The sequence below is a fragment of the Mustela nivalis genome (assembly GCF_964662115.1).
Source record: "Mustela nivalis genome assembly, chromosome: 10".
Lineage (NCBI taxonomy): Eukaryota > Metazoa > Chordata > Mammalia > Carnivora > Mustelidae > Mustela > Mustela nivalis.
In genome coordinates, this window is record NC_139029.1 from 23530011 (window position 1) to 23557619 (window position 27609).

The following is a 27609-nucleotide window of genomic DNA, read 5'->3' on the forward strand; positions in this document are numbered from 1 at the left end:
CTTAGGATTACTGCTAGCATGGGGCTTGTTCCTAAGTATTCCCTAAAGGCCTGGATATTTCCATTTCCCTAAGCACAGGAACATGGATAAATGCCTTAAGATTCCTTTAGGGAGGACCAAAAGGTTTACAATTGTAGTTATGGTGATATTGTTGGATGCTCCCTCCAGGGTACTAAGCACCCCTGTTTCTGCTGGTCTGAGAATTTAGTGAGAGTTCATAACTCTCCATTTTGGTGACTCAAAACAGGTCTCTTTTTTTGCCAGATCTGGAGTCTTGCTTTGGGTTATACAAAACAAATAGGACCATCATCCTGGCTCTGCTGCCTTGGTACTGCCCTTTCCCCCCTGCCACTCCAGGATCCCATCATCCCCTCTGATACAGGGGATTCCGTTTCAACAGCAGCATCTCTGAGTTTCATTCCCAGCCTATGGAGGACATAAACTACAGCATTTTCCCAGGCAAAGTGTTTCCCTTATCTGTGTACTTTCCAATTCCTTGGGGAAAGAAATACCCTCTGAGCAATTCTGGAGGGAAAAATTAGATGAGCAAGTCACACATATGATAAATCTGCATCAATATTTTTATCTTCACGTTTTTGGGTTCATCTTCTAATGCCATACTGAGGAATGTATGGCATTTCAATTTGAGTGTAGACCACTGTTCAGTCCAGGCTTTATCTAACCGACCAGCTAAGAGTGTTTCTTAGCTAAGAAACACTCTTAGCTGCTAAAGCCAACATATTGAATTCAGTATCTCTAGAATTTCCATATTAATAAATGCAACCCAAATGAAAATAATGTTCTTTTTTTCTGGTCTAATTTAAAATTTTAAGATCCAGGCTTCTGCTGATTCAAATTAACAAAACCTGACAATTCTTCTGTAAGACATCTCTCAGATCACACTTTGTGTTTGCTTCCAAAAACATACTGGGATTAGACTCTAGTTACAGATCTGGTGCAATATAGGGTAGTGGGTGGGACATAAGAACTGTCTTTCCCTTTCAAGACAAGTATCCGAGGGTCTCCAAGTAAGACAGGACCAGTCATATCAGTGAGGGGAAGAAAGGCTGTTTCTGCTGGTGAGAAGATAAGTGGAATCTGGATTCAGAACACTGGAGTTTATCCAAATCCATTGAAATGTCCCCATTTCTCATTTCAGGGTCCCACTCTCTCCCAAACAATGCTGTGATTTTCACATGAGACATGATAAGGCTATGAATTTAACTTATGTTGGAATTCTATAACCCAGAATCTCCTTCTGATTTTTGTGTACATCAGCCTTGCAGTTGCAAGAGATGAAATTCTTCTGGGGGGCACCTGGTGGCTCAGTGGGTTAAAGCCTCTGCCTCTGCTCAGGTCATGATCCCAGGCTCCTGGGATCAAGCCCTGCATTGGGCTCTCTGCTCAGCAGGGAGCCTGTTTCTGCTTCTTCCTCTCTCTCTACTTGTGATCTTTCTCAAATAAAATCTTAAAAAAAAAAAAAAAAATTCTTCTGGGGCTCTCCCATACATGGCTTGAGCCTTTGGTTTTCTTTCCTTTACTTAAATAAAATTCTTATTTGAGGGGCACGTGGGTGGCTTAGTGGGTTAAAGCCTCTGCCTTCAGCTCAGGTCCCGATCCCAGGGTTCTGGGATCGAGCCCCACATCGGGCTCTCTGCTCAGCTGGGAGCCTGCTTCCTCCTCTCTCTGCCTGCTTCTCTGCCTACTTGTGATCTGTCAAATAAATAAATAAATAATCTTAAAAAAAAATTATTTGAGAGCACATGTGTACAAGTGCACCCGTGTGTGTGTGCACACGTGAGAGAGAGAGAGAGAGAGAGAAATGGAGGGGCAGTGGGAGAGGGAGAGAGAATCCAAAGCAGACTCTGCAGCTGAGCACAGACCCAATGTGGGGCTCAATCTCAAGATCCTGAGATCATGACCGAAGCTGAAACCAAGTCAGATGGCGCCCACCCCTTTCCTTTACTTCTTTAGCATAGCCGCCACCATCTAGGCCCTCATTTCTTACATGACGATCGATAGTGGCAGCCATTTGATCTGCCAAAGTTCTCCGAAAGACATTTCAAGTGACCATAAATGTAAGTAATCTTTGTCTACTTCTTCCCAATGGCAATTTTATCATTTCCTTCAAATCCAACTAAGTCATAACTAATCTAGGAGTCCCGTCTTTGAGGGCGTATTGCCTATAGCCATTTTTGGAACCAAATACTGTTATCAGCATTCCGTAGTTGTAGGAAGCAAAACCCCTCTACCTAATTTTAAGTAGAAAATGATTCAGTACAAGTAAAATAGGTGCCTGTAAGCATTGGAAAGCCTGAGCAAGTGGGCTCTGGGCTGGACTTCCAGGAAAAACTGATTGGTCCACCCTGGTAGCTGTTAAGTCTGCGACCATCCACATGAGGCATCAGGAGGCCACCACAGGCTGACGACAAGAACACACATCACTGTTATTTATGGATCAGGAAGCCCTTCCTTCAAAACACTATGGAAAGATCCTGGAATATCCTTGCAGTAGCAATCAGTCAAAGTAGCTGAAGATGATCCCTCGATCCCTTCTTCTTCCACATCTTGTTTGCTCATTTAATTGGCAAAACTTAAACTATATTCAGAATCTTGGTTTAAGGAAGTTTAAGACATGTTTAGCTTTCCAGCCTCTCGAGTACAATAAATACTAAATAAAAATAAAAAGTACTAGTACAATAATATTAGGGAGGGTCAGAGTGAGTAAGTACCCATTTACCGTATCCATGAATTTCTTTACATTAGCCCATCCAAGCAGGACTGGTGACCAGACCCACCTGCCCCTCCCCCCACCCCCCAAGTTTTAGCTCCTTTGAAAGTTGACTGCAAGCATCCCATCTGTCTGGCTTTGAAGATTACCTTCTGCCTGGCCTCTGAGTTGCATCCCTAGCCATACAGGTCTCTAAGCTGTGTGTGTGTTCGTGTGTTTTAATCAGACTAAGTATGTTCCACCAAAGAACCTTTGCACTCTATTCTTGCTGTCTGGTATGTTCTTCCCCTAGATATTCACTTGGTCCTTTCCCAATCCCCTTAGGACTCTGATAAAATTATGAAAAGCCTATACTACCATCTGAAGTAGCACCATCTACCATTCTCTCTCCCCTCTCCCCGCTTTGTTTTCTTCAGTGCACTTATCCTCATCCAGGCTATAGATCTGATGGGCTTTCCCCACTACAGTGTAAGTTCCATGGGGACGATAATTTCATGTTTTCTTCTTTGCTGCATTCCACACTTGAAATGTCGGCATTTCAAAATGAATGAATGCTGTACAAAGAGGAAGTTACTTTCCCCACTTTCTAAAGGGAGAACTTTTCCAATGTATTACTCATGGTGTCCTCCAGGTGGCGCCAAAGGGCTTTTTCATCCTTGCTAATTTTCTAGGCTCTACAACAAGAGAGTTGCAAAGGATTAGAATAAGCTTAGTTTTTCATAGCCTCTGGTCTAAAGTTCTGGGCTTTTCTTAGAGGACACCCATAATCTCCCTTATTTCTTCTTATTCCTGCAGGAGGAAAAAAACAACGGGTCTTCACCAAAAGCATTTCAGTACACCATGTCACTTTACGACGCCATAGTTAAGGACTGTTTCCCCTATGTTGGCTAAGTGAAAGCCGATCAGAAGCAAGTCTCACAATGGGAAGAAGTGGAGCCGAGATAACAACACAGGTTTGGCTGCCAACTCTTGTCCCTCCGAAAGACTTCTTTGCTTTTATCCAAGTTAACTGCTGTTCCGGTGAGCCTTCAAGAGAATTGTAATCTTGAGTTATTTATGTTTCAGGGATTTTCAGAGTGACTGCCCTTTTCTCCAACAGGTTCCCTTTTTCACACAAGGACATTAGGGCATTTTCTTCCACTGACCCGAAGTCCACTAAGAGCATCTCCTGTTCCATGTGCAGGGAAATGTGCTCAGTCTAGCTGCAGTGCCCAAGAGACAAGGATCTTCCAAGTTGTTGTCCAGACTCATCCTCCTCATTGTGGTAAAGCACAGGTCAGCAAGACAAGGAGCAGGTGCATCTGTGAAAGGAAACAGAGAGCCATCTGGTCCTCAGGGAAAGGATGTTTGCAACTCTTCCTCTGGGCCCAGGGCTAAGGTGCTAGAAAAGTCTGGCATTGGAAGCTCCTTAAATACTGTTTAAGAGTGGGAAATCAGGAGCATGAGAGAGATATTGATTCACAGTCACAAAATTACTGCCAGATTTAGAATCTTACATCAGGTTTCATGAATCTTTTAGTTTTTCTGCTACACTATGTATGAGCTTTCTTGCTAAGGTCATTATTCTAGACAGAGCCCAAATCCCAAGTAATACTAACTTAGCTCAATTCTGATGAATTTATAAGAACAGATAAAATTAAAGGTTGAGATTCTGATGGCATGTCTCCTTTCTCCTTTCATTACAAATTTCAGTCAGATTCCTTAGGCCCTTACTTAAACTACATTGGCAAAACAGAGAAAGATTTTTGGAACAGGGAATGCGTACTGAAGAATATAACAAACACCTGGGTTATTGCTTAGTGATTATGCAAGTAAGAATACTCTGTCCCCAACTTGTAACCCTGCACCATTCCCTAGGATCTCTCTGAAGAGCCACTGGAACAGCCACCTCCTTTCCCCCCAACAAAGCACATTTCTACCAGGGACTACAATGAGGAGAATAAAGCTTTAACAGCAAAACTACACAGCTGCCTCTAGAGGGCAAACAAGGTTCACTGGAATCTACGGTTTCTCCACATGGCTGACTCAGCTAATTCTTTAGTCTGATAGCCCAGTCCAAAACAAGCTACCTTTGCTTCCTGGCAGCCTAGGAGCCCTGGGTTCATAAAGGACTCCACTGCAGTCTAATTAGAATATAATCCTTTCCTGGGACTGGGAAAACTCTGGTCTAGAGACTGTTAAAAACGTAAGTGGTCTATTCAAATACTTGGCTCTGGAGGACTATCCAAGCCAAGGAAAATGAGATTGAGTTGAATTAAGACAGAAATCTTTATTAAAATGTGTCCTTCAGTAATATGTTAGCATACATACAATATACACACATACATCTGTACACTCTTTGACACACCTCACGGATTGCCACCATCAGTTTAACCAATAAATTAAAACTAAAAACAGGAGGGAGAGGGTGGGGGGTAGGACTAAGGGGAAAAATCTCCATGTTTTTTTCTGGTAAGAAATTGCAAATTTCTCAGAATTTCCCTGGGGAAAACCTGTGACCAGAGAATCTTTGAAATAAAATACATAAATCCCCGCCTCCCCAAAAAAAGATTCCAAAAGATGCAGTTACAACAAGTGTGCTTCTCAGAACAGGAGCATTCATTCCACTTCATACTCTGGCTTCTGCACCTTCTGGCTTCAAGACAGTCTTCCCCTCGGCTGGGGCAGAGAGGTTCATATGGGCACTTGGGCTCGGTGCACCTTGGGCTCTGGGAGTTGAGGGGCAGGCTGCCGTATGGGAGCGAGGGGAGCCACACTCATCTGAGGTGATGTCTGGCACATCGTCTGACTGTGTATCAGAGCTCTCCAGGTCACTGCGGATGCTCTCGGGCTGGGCCAGGCTGATGTCCCAAACTTTGCTGGCCACGCAGTCTTTCTGTTCACAGTTTTGGTGTTTGCAGGAGGGATCCTCTTCATTGCTGCCACTGCCACCACGACCACTACCTTCTTCTTCATTCTCTGCCATCTGAGCGTGAACATGGAGCGAGTCCTCTGTGCTGCTTCCACTCACCAGCTGATAGTGGCTTGGTTTGGCTTCAATGTCCACTTGGATTTCCATATTGTTGCAGTCTCTGTGGAGACAAAATCCACTTTGCTGAGTCATGTATGGGTCATGCTATACCTGTGGGTACAAGCAGTTTGTGGGTTCAGGATTAGGAAGTCCAAAACATAGGTAAACTGTAAACTAAAGTTCACTTTTAGCAAAAATAAAAAGTTAACCTAACTCTCAAATAAGATGAAGAAGAACTAGACTCCTTTTGATGATTAAGAACACACACACCTCTGCCAATGTCTTTACACAGCAAAAAAGAGCTTTCAAAATTCAACTAAGGGTTGGACCCTCACACTATCTTACTCAAAATACAAAAGAGAAAGAAGATTTGTAGTGTTTTACTACTGTGTCACAATTAGAAGAAACCAGAACCTCTCCAGGAGGGAGTGCTGCAATCACACCCTATCAGTTACACAGCTTCTCAAAAATAAAGAGAACTAGGTGACAGGAGTCACATCAGGCAAAGGGTGACATGAGAGCAAAAGCCACCGACCCACAGACATCACTGAACAGCAACCTAGCTCAAGTTTCATGAGAATAATTATACAATAGCCAAAAAAGACCCAAAAAATGGGGGGGAGGGAAGAAAAGGAAGAAAGAAACATCTAAAAATCAAGTGCTAACAAGAAGAATCAATCAAGAGATCCCAAACACTCCTATAAAAGAACCTGACAGGGAACTTGGGGTACACACTATATATCCCATCTCATGGTACACACAGCTCTAACATGAGGCATTGAGCTTCTGAAGGCCTAGGACCCAACCACAAACTGTAACCTCTCCTGGGCATCTCTGACTGTGCACATACCTGTCCTGTGGGTTGTAGGAACTGATTATGGAACCGGCCATAGCACGAGTACTTGCGTTGTCACTAATTGCACCAAGACTGGCTGTGTCTTTGGGGAAAATTTCCTTTTGGACATCGGCTTGGACTTCTAACCTGTGTAAAGAGGGGACGTTCAAGTTAATACGAGACCTGGGTATTCCGAGACAGTCTGCTTCCTGGCTCGCATCTCTTCTATTATTCTCTTGCAAATTGAGTGGATCTGATCTTCTCTAATTGCCAAATAGCTCAAATAGATGCCCACACGGTTTCTCTCTTGAATAGCTACTGAAATCGTCCCCTCCTTTCTATCCCCATTGCTGCTACTTAACTTTAGGCGCTGAACATCTCCTGCCTGGAAAACTGCATTTGGTTTCTCTCTCCAGCAGCCCTAAGTCCAACTCCAACACCTTCTAGATCAGTGCCAATGTGGACAAAGCCCCGATCACTCTAACAGTCCTCTCCTGGCTTCCTGATCTGCCTCCAAGCTCTCTTCCAGTTCCAACTCTCACTACAGGTCTCAAATCATAATCACTCTGAATTCTTTCTTTCCTTACGCACCTATATATGTTATTTACTTCCATGACTTTGCACATGCTCTTCCCTCTCTGTGGAGGTTTCTTTTCTCTGTGTGACAAACTCATATTCAGTCCTTAACGACAAAGGAAGTATCATCCCCCTCACTCTCCCAGCAAACCAGTCATTTCTTGTTAAATGCTCCCACAGCATCTACCTATTTATTAAATCAATTTATACATCTTCCTCTCAATCATCTGTGAGCTCCAAAAAAAGGAGAGACCACATCTCATTCACACTTTACCCTCTGTGTCTTGCATACAGGAACTCAAAACACTTAGCAAAATTACCCCCAGGCTACAAGATTAAAGGACATAGAGGATCCCACCTTCCACAATAGCAGCAAACTTTCCCAATGGTGTGTCAAAGGTGAGAACCCGTAACTATTTCCCTCTTTGGCTCTAACACCAGTTTGCTGCACACCTAAGTATTTCCTCTTAATAGGTTTCATAGTCAAACCCATCTGACTCATCCACTTCCTTTAAAAGGCTTTCACAGAACTGGAACAGCTGGACTGGCTAAGCTGCAGTCTCAGCAAGTCAGTCTCCAATTATGTCTGTCTGCTTATTTACAAGGGTGATGATTTTAAGAAAGCCCAGCAGTGAATTCTCTGGCATGTGGTGGTGGGATCCCCTAACAAGAGATGACCAGAGTTATGAGACACAAACAGGTCAGCAGCAGCCTTCAGCTGCACATTCGAGCAACCCCTGTCCTACTGCCTGCACTTTCACTCTGCAACTCCAGCCTCAAGACACCCAAAAATGTGCCACGACCCCAGAAAGTGAGGCAGTGCAATGCAAAGTGTGTTGAATCAGAGACCTGGGTTCTAGTTTTAGCTCTTCCAAAGAATCTCAGAATTGGAAGAAGCTTTCACAAACACCATCACTTAAGTGCTTCCCTGATGCTAGCCTGTGCAACGACTCTGCCAGAATCACCTGGGGAACCTTTTCAAAACACAGACCCCTAGGTCCTACTCCAGGAGATTCAAGTTATTAATTCTGGGATAAGACCATGAAATTTATTTTTAAGAGGCTCCCAGGTGACTGACAGGCACTCAGTTGTGGGATCCAGTCCATCTGTCATCTGTTGCTTGACTCCTTCTAATAGCCAAATGGCCATCTGGTCTTACTTTAAACACTTCCAAGGAGAGGCAGCTCAGTATCTTCTAAAGTAATCCAACCCTTCTTTGGACTTTTATATAGATTTCTTTTATTCTCTATATTGAAACAAAATTAAGTTTCCCTCTAGTTTCTGCCAAGTTGTCTTAATCTACCTCTTGGCATGAGTCAGAAGCCTTTCTTTCTGTTCAAAGTCCTTCAGATATCTGAAGGCAACGATTTCTCCTACTTCCCTACCTCGTTTTGCACTACCTGCAGGTCTCTCTTTATTCAACTAACTGCTTCTCATATAACACATGTTATACTCCTCTGAATATATTCTGGTTTATCTAACTGGTAAAATGACTGAGCAAGTTGTAACATTTTTAATCATAAAACTTAACAGTTTCTCTGGGGCGCCTGGGTGGCTCAGTGGGTTAAAGCCTCTGCTTTCATGATCCCAGGGTCCTGGGATCGAGGCCCACATTGTGCTCTCTGCTCGTGGACAGCCTGCTTCCTCCTCTCTCTCCCTGCCTGCCTCTCTTGCCTACTTGTAATCTCTGTCAAATAAATAAATAAAATCTTTAAAAAGAAACAAAAACAAAAACTTAAAACAGTTTCTCAGCACAAATTCATAGAATTGATTTTCCTTATCTATCAAATGGGAATAAGAATAAGAAGGTAATAAGGATCACAGCACTAATTAGCCAACAAGATACAGTATAAACGCTGTTCAATTGAAAGTCAATGACAAGCCTAATGGGCAGCACAGCCTTGGGAATTCTACAAAAATGCATGCTTTCTCTTCCCGAAGCAAGCAACCTAATGCAGTAGAGGGAAGACCTGAAGTCAGGGTTGCTCTTTATATGGAGCCACTGTGGTGCAGTTTGGAAAGAACAGTGAAGGTTGTATAGGTTTTGAGCCTATTTTCTCATTATAAAATTAAAACCAAAAAACACAACAACAAAAAACCAAACCACTGATGACTACATCAACATGAGATGATATAGGAGATGTGCCTAGCACAGAGAAATGGCTCAATACAGGTATGTTATTTCTTATCATTCCAACTGGTTCTGTCAGAAATTATCTCTTTGCTTACCTGCTATATTTTCCCTTGCCACTGGAAAGAATGCCACCACTCAGAGTGCCCCCTGAGAGGGCCGCAAAGCTGGCTGTCTCGCTGTATGGACCCTGCATAACACTAAGTCCATCTGTAGGGCTTCCACTGGTGCTCAGTACACTAGTCAAGCCTTCAATGCTGCTTTCCCCAATGCTGGGATTCTTGAGGGCTCGCCAGGCATCAGCCACTGGGGATGGAACCAAACATTTCAATTCAAGATAAGACAAATAAATAGAGTCTATTATTTTCTATTATTTTCCTGTAATGGTTCTTCAGAGTGGAGAATATTCATGCAGAAAAATACTCATTTACTCACTTAATGAACAGCTACTATATGCAGCTACCACATATCAGGTGTTTTAACATATTGTTAATATTTAATCTTCCCAATAACTACACAGTAACAGTCCTAATTTTAGAGGAGAAAACAAAAGCTTAGAACTAAATGACATGTCCAAGTCATGCCTGGTCCCACGAATCTACACTTTTGATTGATTCCAAGTCCACTATTCTGTCCATTTTACCGTAGATGCCATCTAATCAAACATGAAGATTTCAAAACATGTTTAAGTCATATTAGGTGTTGATTCTAGTAGGGTGCTTCAAAAACCTGTGGGACTCTGGGTGCCCTAGCTTAGTTAATATGGTAAAGTGCAAACATCAAAGTGGAAGTCTCGAAAACAGAAAAAGAAGCTGGAAGACTTGTTCCAGTTCCAGCTCTGCAGAAGCTCTTAAACCCATTTAACAGATGTTGAGACAAAAGCTTAAAGAAGTTCCCATTAAATGGGGATAATAATAGCCCCTGCCCTCCCTATTCAGAGAGCTATTGTAAAAACCAGGTGAGATAATAACTGTGTAAAGTCCTCTGAAAATTATAAAGTACTGTACAGATATAAGACTTTATTATTATCACTACTATTACCAGCATACTTGGAGTTACTTGGAATCCTACTAGTTTGTACCTGCCACACAGAGCCAAGTACCAGAGGAATTAACCTAATAACTTTGGAACAAAGAAATGAAAAGCTAAAAATACTTTACCCCCTACAAAGCTCATTATCCAAAGTAATCCAATGACAATCTCGCTGTAAAATGTGCTCAAATCTACTGAATTTTCTGCCCCATAAATTCAAAGGGAAATTTAAAACCTCCCTTTACCTGTGATTGGACCATCATCTTCATCAAACTCAATTTTCACCCCCTTTCCGTTTGCTGTGCTAACTCCACAGCCACCTCCACGACAGAGGGAAATGGGCACAACCCCATAGACATAAGCCAGCATAATGGGGACGCCAATACCTGGGGGAGGAGAAGAAAACAAGTCAGCAGGTCACTGCCCTAAATTCTCCTTCCCAGCCTGAGCACAGACAAACCACTTTATAAAGGGCCAAAGAAAGATAGAAGATGGCTGGGGGTGGGGGGGGGGTGGGGGGGGTGGGGGCAGGGACAGACGATGGCTATTCTAAAGAGGCAGCTGGGTCTAACAGAATGTGACTGGACTTGGGAATTAGAAAAGGCCTGGATTAGAATCCTGGCTCCAATTCACTAGCTGTATAATCTCATGTATCTTCCCAGGATTGTCAATGATCAAAAGAGAAGGTATGTACGGTTCCCACCACAGTGAGTATATGCTGCTTTCACTTTCCCTCTTCTACTTACTACGGACATGCTAATCCAAGAACCAATCAATACTCAAACATTAAGTAAGTGATTCCTGGGGTTTAGGATCCCCCCAGAATGTTAATTCCAAAATCTTACTGCTGTGGAGGCAGAATGACTTAGCTGTTAAGAGCACAGGCTCTGAAGTCAGATTGCCTTGATTCATGTACCAGCTAAGTGACCTTGAGCAAATTATAGCACCTTTCTATTACAACCATACTGCTATGAGGATTAAATGAATTAATACATGCAAAACATTCAGAACTGCTCCTGGTACATGGAGAGCCTTAATAAATGTTAGTTATAATATTCTTATTCTAAAACAAATCCTCATGCCTTCCAAAATACTGTGAGGCATTAAACAAATCAAAATAAAAGTAATTTTATTTTATGGGTTCCCCAACAAATAGGGAAGGAAGATAAAAGGTGAAAACTAGGCCTTAAAGTAATATTCTTTAATTTAGCATTTTCTCTGAGCCAGAGAGTTCTAAGCACTAATTTAGGACTGAAAGACCCCAAACTCTGACAATTTAGTGTGGCTGATAATCCTAATAATAGTGCCTAAAAGAGTTAGCCCTCAAGGTGGGTTTGGCATAAAATGTAGGAGTCTCCAAGGTGATACATCTGGCCAGCTGGCTAAACTGCTACAGTCAGAAAGCTGGGTAGGTAGGGGGTGTGGTGGGAGAGAGGGCAGGAAGGAGAAGAGTCGCGGTGCGGGCTAGCTTACCCACACTAACTGCCGCAATAACTGGCGATGCAATGACGGACAAAGTCACTCCTCCTGTGATAGCCAAATTCCTCTTATGTTTGGAGGTTTTCCTTCCCTCATACCTGCTGTGAATCTAAGAATAAGAAAGAAAATCCAGGTCAGTAGGTTAGGGTATCAATTTTTTGCCAAGGTAGAAAAAGAGAAGTGAATATTCTAACTATATTAAAATATATCCCCTACCCACCAAGAGGCTATCTTTCTCAAATTTTAACCTAACTCAGACCAGGGTGACATAAACTAATACAGAAAAAGTTAATCCAAGGAGAGACAAAGTAACTCAGGATTGTGAGGAAAGTACTTCACCTTTAAGTCACTGAGACAAACCAGGCCCAGGATGATAATAAGAACTTTTAGATCTCTTGGGTTTATGAAAATCCATTTACGAAATTAAGGTTATTTTTATCTAAGAACCAGCTGGTTTTCAGGAAGCTCTGAAATATAAACTCCTCCCTATTTCCTTCAAAACTTTACCAACAAACCTGGGGACAGAACACCCACAGAACTCAGCACGTCTTACCTTCCTGCCAACATAAACAGGAATGCCGATGACCATGGCAGGAATGGCAATGCCAGCAATGAGGGAAATCCCCACTGGAGCACCAATCAGTGTTCCCAGCTGCCAAAGGATTTTCTTCTTACGGCTCCATGGCTTCTTGCCCCAGAATGTGCATCCAGAGGGGCTGCAGAGGACACGTGCTCAAGTTAGTATCGATATTATAAATGCAGCTGTTGTCACCAGAGGGCTTGATAAGAGCAAAAACCTTCTTTTCCAATAAGAATGATTAACAGTTACCAGAGGTTATAGAAAATGAATATATTACATGAAAGGGAGAAAAAGACAAGGTCTGATTATTAGAGCTTTGGGCCCTTCACTTTTTGTTTGTAAAGCTAGGCTTCCAGGCTTGAAACCTATTTTCCTTTCTCTGCTACTGAACTCTGTCCTCCCTAACCCAACAGTGATGCAGCTTTTTAAAAGATTTTATTTATTTGAGGGGCGCCCGGGTGGCTCAGTGGGTTAAGCCTCCGCCTTCAGCTCAGGTCATGATCTCAGGGTCCCGCATCGGGCTCTCTGCTCAGTGGGGAGTCTGCTTCCCCCTCCCTCTCTCTCTCTGCCTGCCTCTCTGCCTACTTGTGATCCCTCTTTCTCTGCCAAATAATTTTTTAAAAAAATATTTAAATAAAAAAAAATAGTAGCTGTCATGAGGTGCAGCCTGTGAAATTATAATTTTATAAAATTGTATTTATTTGATAGAGACACAGCGAGAGAGGGAACACAGGCAGGGGGAGTGGGAGAGGAAGAAGCAGGCTTCCTGCTGAGCAGGGAACCCAATATGGGGTTCAATCCCAAGACCCTGAGATCATGACCTGAGCTGAAGGCAGAAGCTTAAAGACTGGAGCCACCCAGGCATCCCTGATGCAGCTTCCTTGACTAATACATATACTACTTGGGATCCTGCACAACCTACACACTTGACATCTCATTCAAAAGTGCTATGCCCTGCAGCTAATGAACAGATATGAATAGTTTCTTGGCTTGTGTCCTATCCATATCCAATAGATAGTGTTAACCATGTTCCTGGGGAAATATATAAAAACACTTTGTCATACCCTTTATGTCAGTTTCATTCTCTTTGAGTTTGGCTACTTTTATACTCCGTCCTTCCGTGTTCAACCATTTTTGCTCACTCCCTTTGTCCTGTGTTCTCTACTAGATAGGATAAGCAATTTTGAAAGAAAGGATCATGTCTTACACACCCGTGTCCCCAATAATCAGTACAGTGTAAGTAACTACTGTTTGCTATATTGGAAATGAAAATGTTTCATCTACACAATGAATGTTGTTTGTAAATATTAACTCCTTCAGGACAATATTTTAATATTCACTCTGAATTCTTTGTAAAGCCATTACATGCAAGGAACTGTAAAAGGTAACTCTGACCTTAATAAACTTATACAGTTTAGCAAAATTAGACATGTATATGAAGTAAAAGTAGTGATGTTTATAATGAAACATTTAAGGAATGCCAATACAGAAGAATGAGGCAGAAAAAGCTGGGGAAGACATCATAGATGAAATGGCATTTGGGTGGTCCCTGAAGGGTAAATAAGAACTGAACAGGTTGAGATAAAAGGGGGTTGCTGGGAGGGTGATGTGATCAGAAAGCATTCTGGGCAAATGGAAGAACATGAACAAGAAAGATAGCCAGAGGAGACAGAGCAAATAGCAAGCCCAGGTTACTGGAATATAGCATGTATAAAAACACATGGAAAAAGCTAGAAAAGGACATTAGGGCCAGAATGTGGCAAAGCCATGCTCAGGAAACTGAACTCTATCTGGAAGGCAATAAAAATAGTCCCTGGGGGCACCTGGGTGGTTCAGTGGGTTAAGCCTCTGCCTTCGGCTCAGGTCATGATCCCAGGGTCCTGGGATAGAGCCCCACATCGGGCTTTCTGCTCTGCAGGGAGCCTGCTTCCTCCTCTCTCTCTGCCTGCCTCTCTGCCTACTTGTGATCTCTGTCAGATAAATAAAGAAAAAATCTTTAAAAAAAAAAAAATCGTCCCTGGAAGTTGCTGGAACTGAAGAAAAGCGTGGTCACAGGAGTGCTTTAGAAGAACTTTTTACAGCTTCCTTATACTGTAATGAGAGGACAGACAACTGTGTCCCTTTGACATCCTTTTCCCCAAATCATTAAAAGAAGAAGATGATAAAGCAATGGACACATTTCCCATCTCACCTGAGGTAATGCAAGTCTGAGATCTCTTTCATACAAAGCCAACAGAATTCACAACCACACACTGCACAGGTCATATGATTACAGCTTCCATCATTCATCTTGATAATGTAAGCACTGCATCGTGGGCATGGCTTGATGTCATCTGCTAAGGGGGGGAAGGAAGATTGGGCAGAAAAATACCCCCAGTTAAACCTAATTTGATTTATTATTCCTAGGAATATATATATACAAAAATTGAGAAGACAGTGAAGAACTCTTGGCTGAGAATTCCAAATTGTGCAACCCACTTCACTGGGAGGCTGGCTATGTCTATACCTCAGGAATTTTCATAAAACAGATCCTTGTCTCACACTGAGCTGCCTATCCCCAAAACTGGCATCTTATACAGCACTTAAGCCACACTCTGAACAAGAAGACTTCCCTAGAGACAAAGATGGTTCTAAGAAAAATGGAATTCCACTAGCCAATAGGCTGGCAGAACTCAAAGCAGAGTTCTGCAGGAAGAACAGTCTGCAGCTTGGAATTGGCTTTAAGTTTTGAAAAAGTTTGGCTCAGAAATTAATTTCTTAGGCTCAACAGGTAACACTGTGATGTGCTGTTAACAGAACCCACAGACCCCCCCATGATACTTTCAAATTCAAAACCTAAAAATAATTGGGTATGCTATGTAGCACACACCTAGTAATTTTCACAGCAAGCTAAGAACTATCCTATTAAAATGACAATTTAGGAGATTATGCTGTGCCAGGAAAAAGTGAATGGTAAAATCTTTCCTACCAGCCTCTCCCAAATGACATCAGTGAAATAAAATACATTTATAAAAGGCAATAAACCCACTGACATTTTTAAATGGGTTTACTCTGACTTGCCAAAGTTCCTCCTTTTAAGGTTAATCATTAATCCATACTAATATCATTTCCTTTCCTTAAATCTGTACCCTACTTCCAAAAGCAGTGATGCACTTAAAGCTAGGAGGATAACAGTAGAGGTTTAATACTAATTGTCTTTCTGCTCACAATGAAAGTTTTGAAAAAATCCTTCACAAAAGGACCTAATTACTCTCCAACAGGAGACATATTATTAAAAATATAGAAACTACAGAATTCAATTTTGTTGCATTCCAATTTTATCAATTTATAGATTGGAAAGCCTACAGTTGTCAGAGAGAAGCTACGTATCAAATGTAATACTGTACTGAATGTATTACCAACTATTTTTGCTCTCTGATCCCAGGAAATACTTGAGTAAAATAATCTCTCCCAGCTTTAGGCTCACATTATGAAATATCAAATAAAGAGAAAAATGAGACAATGCCAACTAATACCTGGTCCAGATTCTTGCCCGTAACTGAGACCTGAAGTGTGCTTGGTCCGTACTCGCAAAGTCTGTGCCCTCTGCTGACGGGCCATATCGCATGTCTGATTTGGATGCCATATTTGCTTGCAGTGGTAGCAGAACTCTGTCTGGCAGCCTTCCCTCTCACAGGTCAGCTTTGGGCAACTGGCACAGCCATAGGCAATAACAGCATAACTGGGTAAGGAAAAAGGAAGAGATACCAGTAAGGTAAGAATGATCGGAACAAGACAGACATTATTCATCACTCCTTACCACTACACATGATAGAGAGAAAAGAGTACACAGGTAACACATAACATAACCACACATAATCATGCCTAACAAACTGTAAAACATATTCTGTGTGAGAAAGTAAATTTCTCCTTGAGATTCTAAAAACAAATCATTTACCTTCTGAAAAATAGGGGAAAATACTAGATTTAGCTGGAATCTAGCATGTATTCAGTCACAGTTTCAGCTACTTTAAAAGGAGTTTACTACAGCAAGTTTCACAAGTAGCAGGGTACAAAACTATAGCTTTTTGATGGTTTGCTACATTTAGAGAGATTAGAATTTGGTTACACTAAAGGACAGAAGATTTGTAAAACAAAAGTATGCAAAACTGAAGTATACTTTTTCATTTTTAAGTTCCACAGTGAAGCTGGTCTGAGCACACACAGCACGAGACAATAGCCACAGATGGATTCATGATCAATTCTCCCACTGAAAGCTCATTTTATCTTTCAAATTTTCCCCCTTTTTTAGCTCAAATCTATACCTTGAAATATTTACTTCTCTGACTACCTTACTAATTAATACATGATAAGGCTATTATCTCCCTCCCCTTTCTTTTCTCTCCTGACACATATTCTTTTTTTTTTTTTTAAAGATTTTATTTATTTATTTAACAGACAGAGATCACAAGTAGGTAGAGAGGCAGGCAGAGAGTGACTGAGAAGCAGGCTCTCCGCTGAGCAGAAAGCCCAGGTGGGACTGGATCCCAGTACCCTGGGATCATGACCTGAGCCGAAGTCAGAGGCTTTAACCCACTGAGCCACCCAGGTGCTGCCGACACATATTCTTAGTAAAGATTTGCAACTCAGAATCCATCTGCGCCAACATCAACTGTTTCTTATAATTCACACTAATTTTCCAAGAATTACTCTCTCACAAAAAATCCAATATATTTACAAACAACTAGCCCTTCTGACTAGTTCTAAATATGTCAACTAAGTGTTCAGATTATTCTATCAAGTAAACACTGAAGATTTAAAAAAAAATTAAAAGTAATTTAAAGAAACAAATAAGGGAAAATAGCAGCTGTGAAAAGTTCAAACAAATTTTTTAAATTTAAAAAATTTTTATTTATTTATTTATTTGTCAGGGAGAGAGAGAGAGAGAGAGCACAAGCAGGCAGAGGCAGAGAGAGAAGCAGGCTACCCGCCGAGCAAGGAGCCCGAGGCAGGACCCAATCCCAGGATTCTGGGATTATGACCTTAGCTGAAGGCAGCGGCCCAACTGACTGAGCCACCCAGGTGTCCCAAGTTCAAATAATTTTTAAACAGGTCAATGATTGTAGGCTTGGGTGTTGCCATTGGGCTTTTTTTTATCCCCTATTCCACTTTCTCCTCCAATAGCTAAAGACCTCAAGCAACTTATAAAAAAAGGCTAACAACATATTCTTGAATTTATTCTAGTTTGTTTATTTGCATGTATATTAGGTATTCATAACAGCAACACAATTTCTCAGGTTTATTATAGATTCTGCAAATTGATTTGAGAATGACACTGAAAATATCGATGACATATCATTTATGTTATATAATACAGTCTGTACTAAAACTCTTCTCAGAAAGAGCAAAGTGAGAATAGGTCAATGTACGAACGCAAATGATTCATATCCTGTAGGAGTTCTGAGCAAATTTACCCAACCTAGCTGCAAAATAGCTACTACAGATAAACAATGTTTCTCCTAAAGAAAGTGACCTGCTTGCTATTTTGTGTTAAATGGGAAAGGTACTGGATGATCTCAGTACCTTACTTAAGTCAATTGCTGATGATACAAATTACATAGACAGGAAGCCTTGAACATTTCCTGATCTATTCCTACTCATCTGGTGGGAGTAAATATTTATTAACAGTTTTTTTTTTTTTTAATACTTGACAAGATTGATAATGTCACTTTTGGGTGTGGAATTTGATTCCAAGCAAGTAAAATAATCCTAAATACTCATGAACCTGCAACGATCTATTACCATGACACAGAATTACTCAGGGCACTGAGACTTGGCATTCCTGTTTTTGGGCACCTGGTCTGGGCTCCTTGCTCCTGACTCATACTGCATGACACTGAGCTAATTTAAATCTCCAAGCCTTAACCTCTATCCCCAAAATGGAGGCATAGGTGTTTGCCACCTTCAAGTGTAACCATATTCAAAACTGCATTTGAGATCTTGCCCTGAAAGGTATGGTATAAAAACACAGCACATTTTAATCCTACTTTTGGCCTTTGCATAATCTACTCCTTCTACCTAGAATGCTCCTTCCTTTCTTCTTGCCCTGGCAAATACTTACCCATTTAAGAACCAGCTCAAATGTCATCTTTCCTATAAAATCCACTTAACCTCTCCAGATAGCTTGTTGCTTACTTTATGTCTTATGTACAATTACTTTATACTACTTATCACATTATACTGTAATTATCTGTCTATATGTGTGCTTCCCCAACCAGACTAGACTCAAGGAAAAGTACCACCCATGTTTTAATCTTCAGAGTCTAGCATACTGATTCATGTTCAAATGAATGATAGAGACTCTATCTATTAGCTTTTTTATTTTCCCCAGGCCATTCTAATTCTTCTCCTGGGCCTACCCTAAAGCAATCTTTAAATCTTACTAATGTATCCACTGGTTTACTATGTGCCAGGGACTATAACTTAGACCTCAAATTTTGTCTAAAATTTTAGGAGCAAACTCCTAAATTCTGAATGGGGTACTCTTCCCCAGGTAGTTGAAAAAAATTCATCCTTGAGACCAAAACTGCCTTGACAATCTTGTTCCTTCTTTTCCCTGACCTACCCTGGAGCCTCTCTCCTACCCTGCTCTTAGCTTAACCAAGCATTCAGGTTTGCTAATTAGAAGCCAAGCGGGGAGAAAGAAGAAGCAGCTAAATAGGAGATGAAAATTACATGCTGCTAAAAAAACCCCGATGTATCATTTTCCTTCCCCTTAAGTTTGTATAAATTTATTAATTTTGTTAATTTCCTAAGTATTCAGAAATATCATAATATGTGACAGGCTAGACCACAGTATTAACTAACTTCAGCCCTGGAGAAAAAAAAAATCCATTATGAATTTGATTATGCTTTCATGGACCCTAGTAGTTACAAATGTGTTCCTAAATAATGTTTGAACTTTCTAGCTCTCGGCCACATAACTTCATTTACAAATGGACCCCGAGCACGTGTAAGGGTAGTAGAAATATGACAAATGCAAGAGACTAATATCTGGTCTCCTTATTCCCCACTCCAATCCAAGTTCCAACTTCAGAAGGTTATCTATCATTACGTAACTCTTTTACTTAAAATCCTTCAACAAAAAAGAAAAAAAAGTCCTTCAAACCTAAACTTCTTTGCATGGCTTAGATAAGTCTATCAACTGGAGTCCAGTCTACCTTTTCAGATTGATCTCTAGTTACTTTCCAAATCATGCTCTCCATATTGTGTATCGAGAGATGGATCCAAACTAGATTCTAGACTTACTTCTACTACTATATTTTTATACCTCTATGCAACTGCAAGTACAACTGCAACTGCACTTGCTCAAAACACTCTAGATTAAGATTTTTTTTTCTCTACTTGCATCATTGTTTGCCTGTTTTCCTACTTACATTCTTCAAGGCCCAGATCAAATATTACCTCCACTGTGAAATCTTTCTTGACACCATCATGTAAAATCTTTTAACTACCCTCTAAGAGCATTTGTGTTTTCTTTAATATGTATTATATTGCATTTATAATCTGTTATCTATATCTATTTAATCTCTTCTAACAACCAAACTCCCTGTCAAGAGGACCATATCTAAGTCCTTTTTGTAATATCCAATATTCACTTAAGGTTCATCACTACTTAATTCTCAAAAGTGTCTACTGAATGATCATCTGTCTGTCCTCTTCTTGCCCTCCACCCTCATTATCTGTTTCTCTTTCAAAAAATGTGCTGTTCATTTTCTTTATCTGCCTTATCAAAATTCAACTATCCCATTCTTCTGGGATCTAACTGAAAAATTTTGTTCACAGAACTGTAGAAAAAGGGATGCCTGGGTGACTCAGTTGGTTAAGCATCTGCCTTCGGTTTGGGTTATGATCCCAGGGTCCTGGGATTGAGTCCCACACGGGGCTCCTTGCTCAGCAGGGACCCTGCTTCTTGCTCTGCCTGTTCTGCCTATAGCTCTCTCTCTGTCAAATGAATAAATAAATAAATAATCTTAAAAAAAAGGATTGTAGAAAAAGTTGGAATATGGATAACCTAGGCTAAAGGAACTCTCAATCTATTCAGAGCACAAGATTCACTGTTAAATAAAGACACTAACAGAAGCCAGTGTAACTGTACAGACTGACTGTTAAAGGAGTTTAGAAAACTGTAAATAGTCAGGGAAAGTGTCAGTGTAAGATGCCACAGAAAAAACAAAAACATGTTTCCTAATGATTTAAGTTTGGGAGATTTAAAGAATTACACTGCTTATTAGCATTACCAAAATTTACTATACTGTATATTAGCATGTTTAAAGCATCTAAAAGCTCAGAAATAAATTTTGTTCCATCCAATACTTCCCAAGCTTATTTGATCACAAGATGTTTTCCTTTCCAGGATTACCAAAATATACATTGGAAAATATCAATGTAAGTGGAAAAAAAATCAGACAAAAAAAGATGGTAGGAGATGGCAGGAGACTGTAAAGGGGTTTAAATTATAAGGGTAGATCATATAAATAATCAGTTCTTAAAGACATAAGAAGTCATTTTATAGACAGGTATGAACAGTTTGAAGCACGGGAGTGATAGAAAACGTTCCACATTAGAATGATACACTGGCAAATATGGGAAATTATATGGAGCTGGAATGCAGATGGGCAGGTGCAGGGATGGGGATAGAGTGAAGAGTTGTGAAATAGAAGGTACAGAGCTAAATTAAGAGATGTCTAGATCACATATATCTCAATTTTTAAAATGTCATACCAGAGAGAAAGAAAGAGAGAGAGAGAGAGAGAGAGAGGATGTAGGAAGGCTTCAAAGGGGAAAATAACCTCCTTTTTCACTGACTGAGAAATTTATCTTGCTCAAGGAGCTGTTCCCTCATAAGTGTGCTAGAGATGAACTGAAGCTTCTGTTCATGGGACAGTCTAGTCCAGTTGTCCAGGAAGGCCAAAAGCTGATAATACCTGTTTGGGTCAGGTAGGAGGGGGTACTGTAGGAGAAAGTGCCAGCAAAGAGAGGCTGGAGTGGTGGACTTGCACAAAGAATTGAGGTCAAAACAGCTTTATCTCCTATTCATCTGCGCAAAAGATCTACCCCTGCACACCAAGAAATTTTCTGTTGCCTCCTTTGCTCATCCCTCATAGAGATTCTGAAAGTGTTTAAAGATTGGTAAGAGGGTACTTAAGAGGAAAACATTATAGGGCTGCCTGGCTGGCTCAGCGGGTTAAAGCCTCTGCCTTCAGCTCAGATCATGATCCCAGGGTCCTGGGATCGACCCCCGCATCGGGCTCTCTGCTTAGCAGGAAGCCTGCTTCCTCCTCTATCTCTCTGCTGCCTCTCTGCCTACTTGTGATCTCTATCTGTCAAATAAATAAATAAAATCTTTTTTTTTTTAAGATTTTTATTTATTCATTTAACAGGCAGAGATCACAAGTAGGTGGAGAGGCAGGCATGGGGGGGGGGGGAGGAAGCAGGCTCCCCGCTGAGCAGAGAGCCCGATGTGGGGCTTGATCCCAGGACCCTGGGACCACGACCCAAGCCGAAGGCAGAGGCTTTAACCCACTGAGCCACCCAGGTGCCCCAATAAATAAAATCTTAAAAAAAAAAAAAAAAGAGGAAAATATTATATATTTATATGTTGTGGGGGTTTCTGAGAAGACTCATGCTTAAGCAGAGACTCTAAGGGGTATCAACCGCACCATTTATTAGCTGTGAGACATTGAAGCCCACACTAACTTCTCTGAACTGGTTTCTCCTTTATAAAATGGGTTTACCACCAACATCCACCTGTATGAAACTAAAATTATTCCTGAATGACCTTACAGTCTGAAGATTACAAAGAACTACAAAAATATCAGTTATTTGTATTTTGAGTTAATTTTATCTCATTTGAAAATACATTTTAAATATATTTGGTAAGGGGTGCCTGGGTGGCTCAGTCATTACGTGGCTGCCTTTGGCTCAGGTCACTATCCCAGGGTTCTGAGATTGAGCCCTGCCATCCGGCTCCTTGCTCAGCAGGAAGCCTACTTCTCCCTCTCCCACTCCCCCTGCTTGTGTTCTCTCTCTCTCTCTGTCTCTCTCTCTTAAATAAATAAATAAAATCTTTAAAAAATATATACATATATATACTTGGTAATATTGTACTTAATAAACAGTAATGTAAGTGTTGCCCCACTGAAATTGATTCTATTTATGAATAAAATAAGATCATATTCAAGTATGGGGAAAAAAATTCAAGACCCTGCTTATAAGATTATTTGTAAACAAATAATCTTTTAATATATAGTGTTCTCATTATCATAATCACAGTGAAACTAATGGCCAGAACTCTGTAAGACCACTTACATGCCCCCTTTCACCCTGCCAAATACAATTCTTCTTCTTTTTTAAAATTTTTTATTTTATTTTATTTTTTTTAAAGATTTTATTTATTTATTTATTTATTTATTTGACAGACAGAGATTACAAGTAGGCAGTGAGGCAGGTACAGAGAGGGGAGGGGAGAAACAGGCTCCCCACTGAGCAGAGAGCCCAATGCTGGGCTCCATCCCAGGACCCTGGGATCATGACCTGAGCCGAAGGCAGAGGCTTTAACCCACTGAGCCACCCAGGCGCTCCCTTCTTCTTATTTTTTTAAAATATTTTATTTATTTGAGAGAAAGAGAGAGGGAGAGGGAGCATGAGCACAGGTAGGGGCAGAGGGAAAAGAAGACTCCCCACTGAGCAGCGAGCCCCACCCTGCCGAATATATACACATACGCACAGAACGAAGGGAGTTCTTGATAAATTTGGCTGTAAGAATTTCATCTGCGAGTAAAGAAAAGATGGTCAGGTACAAGAAGAAGAGATAACTAGGGATTACACTTACTGCTCATCCACGATTTTTTACACATTTACACAGAAGAATAGGACAGTTTGACTAAAACAAAACAAAACAAGCTGTTTTTCTCCCAGCATTAAAGAGAGGTGGCAAAACCATTGGCCACATCCCTAGGGAACTCAGATACCTGTTTGGAAAGTTACAGAATTTTAGAGTTACTCCTGATCTACCTACCACCTCCAAATGCAGACCTCAAAAACACTTTGCAAACATTAAGCTTCTCAAGTCAGGAAAGGATTAGGCCTATTTCAGATAAGAAAAATAAACTAGATAAGAGGCTGTGATGCAAAAAGTATCAGAAAAGAAACTAGATTTCCGATCCATGGCTCTCTTAAACTTGTCCTTAGGCTGCATTTGACAAAATGATATAAACAGCAGTATCACCAATAATGCCGACAAGTGCATGCTTTTTAAAAAGAAAAGGTTGAGAGTAAAGACTATTGGCCTTGGTTGGAGTTAAGACCAGTGTTTCAAGCCTGGTTCCACCACCCACTAGCTATATGACCCTGAACAGTCACTCAGTGTATTTAAATTTCAATTTTCTCATCTGTAAAACGAAATCAAATCTATCTTACAATGTTGTAAGGATTAAGTTAAATTATGTACTCCTGGTACATGGATACTTGGATGCCAGCTTGCTTTCTTTCCACAGACTGCACCTTCTTTAAACCCACAGATAACACATTAAAAAATATATAAAATTTGTATCATGCTTTTAACTAATAAAAAAAAACCCTCTAGATGATACTAAGCCAATACGTGGCTACAATAAGAAATGGCCTTAATTCTTCATTAACTTTTAGTAATGGTTTACGTTGTCACCACAAAGATGATAAATTAATTCCTGTCCGTTTTTATTGTTGTGAGCAAAGACAGTCATTGACTTTAGAGAAATAAAAACAAAAAGGGAGATTTTCCAGAAAGATAATCAGCAATGCCACATTTATCAGCCAAAATTCAAGGAAAGACATCTCAAAAAGGAGTTAATATACTATTCCAAAATTAACCATACCGTGTTTTAAGTAAATATTCCTTTGGTTCAGAAAATAGACCAATAGTATCTGTAAAACCTATCATATACATTAGCCTCCTAAGGCCAGTGAGATCACCAGGCCACCAGATGTAAGAACCTACAAGGTTGTTTCCAACACTTATTAATTGAAAGTGAAAGTGATCTACCCTAGACAAACACCATACCTTTGACCACAACACTTCAAAGTAATTTAGAAACCCCATCTCAGAGAGGTTAAATAACACACCCATCTCTAAACAAGTCTGGCAGAGTAGAAGACAGAAGTTAATTCTTCTTACTCTCCTAGACACTCTTAAAACAGCTTCTTTTGAAAGGGACAAATAGTAGCATCATGGAAATCTTAAAACAGGCTTGGTATATAGGCTACAATTAAAAGCCCTTAACTCCTTTGAAGCACAGGCCCATCCAGTTTTTTTACTGGCATTACACTCACACACTGCAAGGAGTCCCTAGCATCTTTCTGTCCCCAAAACACCCAAGAATAAAATGATCTGCCCAAGGTCATAGAACTGGTAAGTGGCACAGTCTCTCCCTCCCACCCCCGAACTTCCAGTCACTCAGATAAGCTCTTCCCTGCGGCATGCAGCCATTCATGGAATGTACTGACAGTAACAATTTTTTTTAAGTGGTGGGAGAGTGGTCTCCACTGAGTACTTTAGATAGTAAAATCTGGTGGTATTCTGTCTCTGCACATAATGCATAGTCTCTCTCACTGACCTTAAAAATTCAGGATACATAGTGCCTTAAAAAGACTGTTGTCAAGAACTCAAGATCAGAGGGGCTGGGGAACACATTTTCTCCTACCGTGTCAGCGTCTGGGCATCCTTCTTCTCAGTGCCCCATTGCTTCTCTGGACAAAGAAAGGGTCCGTCCACTCCTCACCCTGACCAAGGCAGCAGTGTAAGAACCACTTGGGGCCTCCCAACAGCTTGGCACAGAAGGCACACAATGGCCAGGGTGCCCCAGAGCTGCCAGTGAGCTGTCCTTTCCCCCTAGTGATATTTCCATCACCTCCATCCCAACTTTCAGCAGCTGTGGTCAGGAAGCACACACCTTCTCCGGCAATGCTGCTGAAGTCTGCCCCTGGCCAAAGGGACACACCCCTCCGAATGCCGTGAGCCCCTCAGAATATTCTCATCTCTTCCTTTGCCAGTTAATCCCCTCCCCGCCCTCATTAAGACACGGCCCCTACCTCTGGACAGAGGGGCGTGCACCCCATCTAAAAGCCTCTCCCTGCCTCCTGATGAGATGGACAGCTCCTTTCCCCTCACACAAGGCTCAGCCCCCACCTCAAGCCCAGGGGCAGGGCCGGTGGCGGGTGCCTTCCCCCGCTCCCCTGGCCTTGCGGACTGTGGCCGCTTACCAACCCGCCGCAGCTGCCGCCTTCTCCTCCCTCCCGCAGCTCAGCCCTCACCTCTCCCTCAGTGCTGGGACACACACACGCACACGCTGCCCGGAGGACCGCTTCCCCGGGTCGGCCACCCGCGGGATGGGGGTTCGGTCCCCCGACCCGGGTCCCCTCCGCCGCAGCCCCTGCCCCGGCGGCCACGCCCCCGCGCTCACCCGCAGTCGGGGGCCGGGCACCAGCGGCAGTCAGGGTCTGAGGCCAGGTAGCGGCGCAGCATGAACTCCTCGTACTTGTGCATGAGCGGCGGGTCGGCGAGCAGCAGGCGGATGTCGTGCGGGTTGAGTCGCTCGCTGCACTCGGGGCAGCTGATGGGCACCCGGCTCTCGCTGATCTCCAGGCGCAGGTAGTGGCGGAGGCAGTCCCGGCACGAGCGGTGCGGACAGCTGAGGAGGCGCGGGGCTCGCTCGGGCGGCAGCCGCACCAGGCAAAGCGGGCACTCCACCTCCTCCCGGCCCGGGCCGCCGCCCTCCGCCGCCTCCTCATCCTCGAACCCGGGCCCGGCCTCCGCCGCGGCCTCTGCCTCCGCCTCGGCGGCCGGCTCGGTGGGCAGCGCCTCGGGCGGCGGGGCCTGGGCCGCGACCGAGACCGGGGCGGGCGGCGGCGGCGGCGCGGCCGGGGGCGGCGGCTCGGCCTGCGGCTTGGCTCGGGCGCGGCGGCCGCGGGCCGAGGCGGAGAAGACACTGTGGAAGGTGAGGCGCCGGCGCCGGCCGCCGCTGCGGCACTTGGGGTCGGGCGCGGCCGCGTGTAGAGATGTAGAGCGCGGCGATTCGGAGTCTTTCTCAGAGCCCATGGCCCCCAAAGGCCGAGGAGCGAGGGGCGCCCAGCGCCGCCACAGCTCCCGCCTCAGCGCCCCCTCAACCGGCGCCGCGACCGCCGCCGCCTCAGCCGCCCTCCCCGAGATAGAAACCGAGCGGCCGCGTCGAAGTGGTTATAAAGCCTCCGCCCCGCGCGCCGCTGCCCACTGCGCAGGCGCTTCGCTGAGACACCTCACAACCCGCACCGCCCCCCACCCCGCCTTGCGGAAGGGGGCGGTGTTGGGCGGGGCCGAGAGGAGGGGGCCGGGCGTGCTGGGGCGGAGCTCCGCCTCCCGGTCATGGGGTTTCAGAGGAGCCATCTTGAGCAGGCACCAACCCAACTGCTTTTGTTGGCGTCCTTTTGGAGTTCCGTCACCCTGACCGTCTTCATCCCCAGGGTGGAGATTTCGGTTTGCCTTTCCTCGTGGACGGGCTGATTGCTCCTTACAGTAAATGATGCCGAGGTTACTTCATCTGTAAAACAAAGGCAAGGATCACATGGTGATTCCCAACTGGTCCACTTTCCAACACTTCTTGTTATTTAAATTAACAGCATTAGTTAATAAAGAATAGGGTCATTAAGCATCTACAAAGTGGGGGCACCTGGGTGGCTCAGTGGGTTAAAGCCTCTGCCTTCGGCTGTGGTCATGATCTCAGGGTCCTGGGATCCAGCCCCGCATCTGGCTCTCTGCTCAGCAGGGAGCCTGCTTCTCCTCTGTCTCTGCCTGCTGCTCTATTTGTGATCTCTCTCTCTGTGTCAAATAAATAAATAAAATCTTAAAAAAAGAAAAGAAAAAAGAAAAAAAAAGTTCTACAAAGTGAAAGCATTACTAGATAAGACAGGGTCATCTATCTGCAAGGGATTTACAGAATAAAGCGCGAATTCCTTAATCTAGCATTCAGTGCTTTCTCTGAACTAATAAACCGTATTGCCAGGCCCATCTCCCACTCTATCCTCCTGTTGGCTAGGTTATTTACAATTTGTGGAAGGAGGCCGAGCGCTTTTTTCCCCCTGGAAGTGTCTTCCTTGTGCTATAGGCAGGCTTCCTGATGGGAGGCAAACATGCGACTACAACAGCAACAGGCATGGTCCCTTAGGGTTGGGTTGAGTTGCA

The 27609-nt window shown here is 42.7% G+C and overlaps 1 protein-coding gene across 8 annotated transcripts; it reads right to left on the reverse strand.

The window, feature by feature from the left end:
• Window positions 1–558: 558 nt before the first annotated feature.
• RNF19B (ring finger protein 19B) lies at window positions 559–26646 on the reverse strand. Of its 8 annotated transcripts, XR_014299410.1 has the most exons (11): window positions 25856–26645; window positions 15890–16095; window positions 14566–14710; window positions 12348–12510; window positions 11789–11903; window positions 10561–10701; window positions 9382–9589; window positions 6592–6723; window positions 5301–5802; window positions 3877–4032; window positions 559–3757 (listed from the first exon to the last, which is right to left on the reverse strand). XR_014299410.1 is itself a non-coding variant. In XM_082685663.1 (10 exons), exons 1-9 carry the CDS (start codon window positions 26488–26490, stop codon window positions 5340–5342), a joined length of 2205 nt encoding a protein of 734 aa, XP_082541789.1. In that variant the 5' UTR covers window positions 26491–26645; the 3' UTR covers window positions 559–4032; window positions 5301–5339. The 8 variants fall into 8 exon arrangements, 7 of the variants coding, with proteins under 7 accessions (XP_082541789.1, XP_082541787.1, XP_082541792.1 ...); XM_082685663.1 differs by having other exon boundaries at window positions 559–4032; window positions 14566–14707; XM_082685661.1 differs by having other exon boundaries at window positions 559–4032.
• Window positions 26647–27609: the final 963 nt, after the last annotated feature.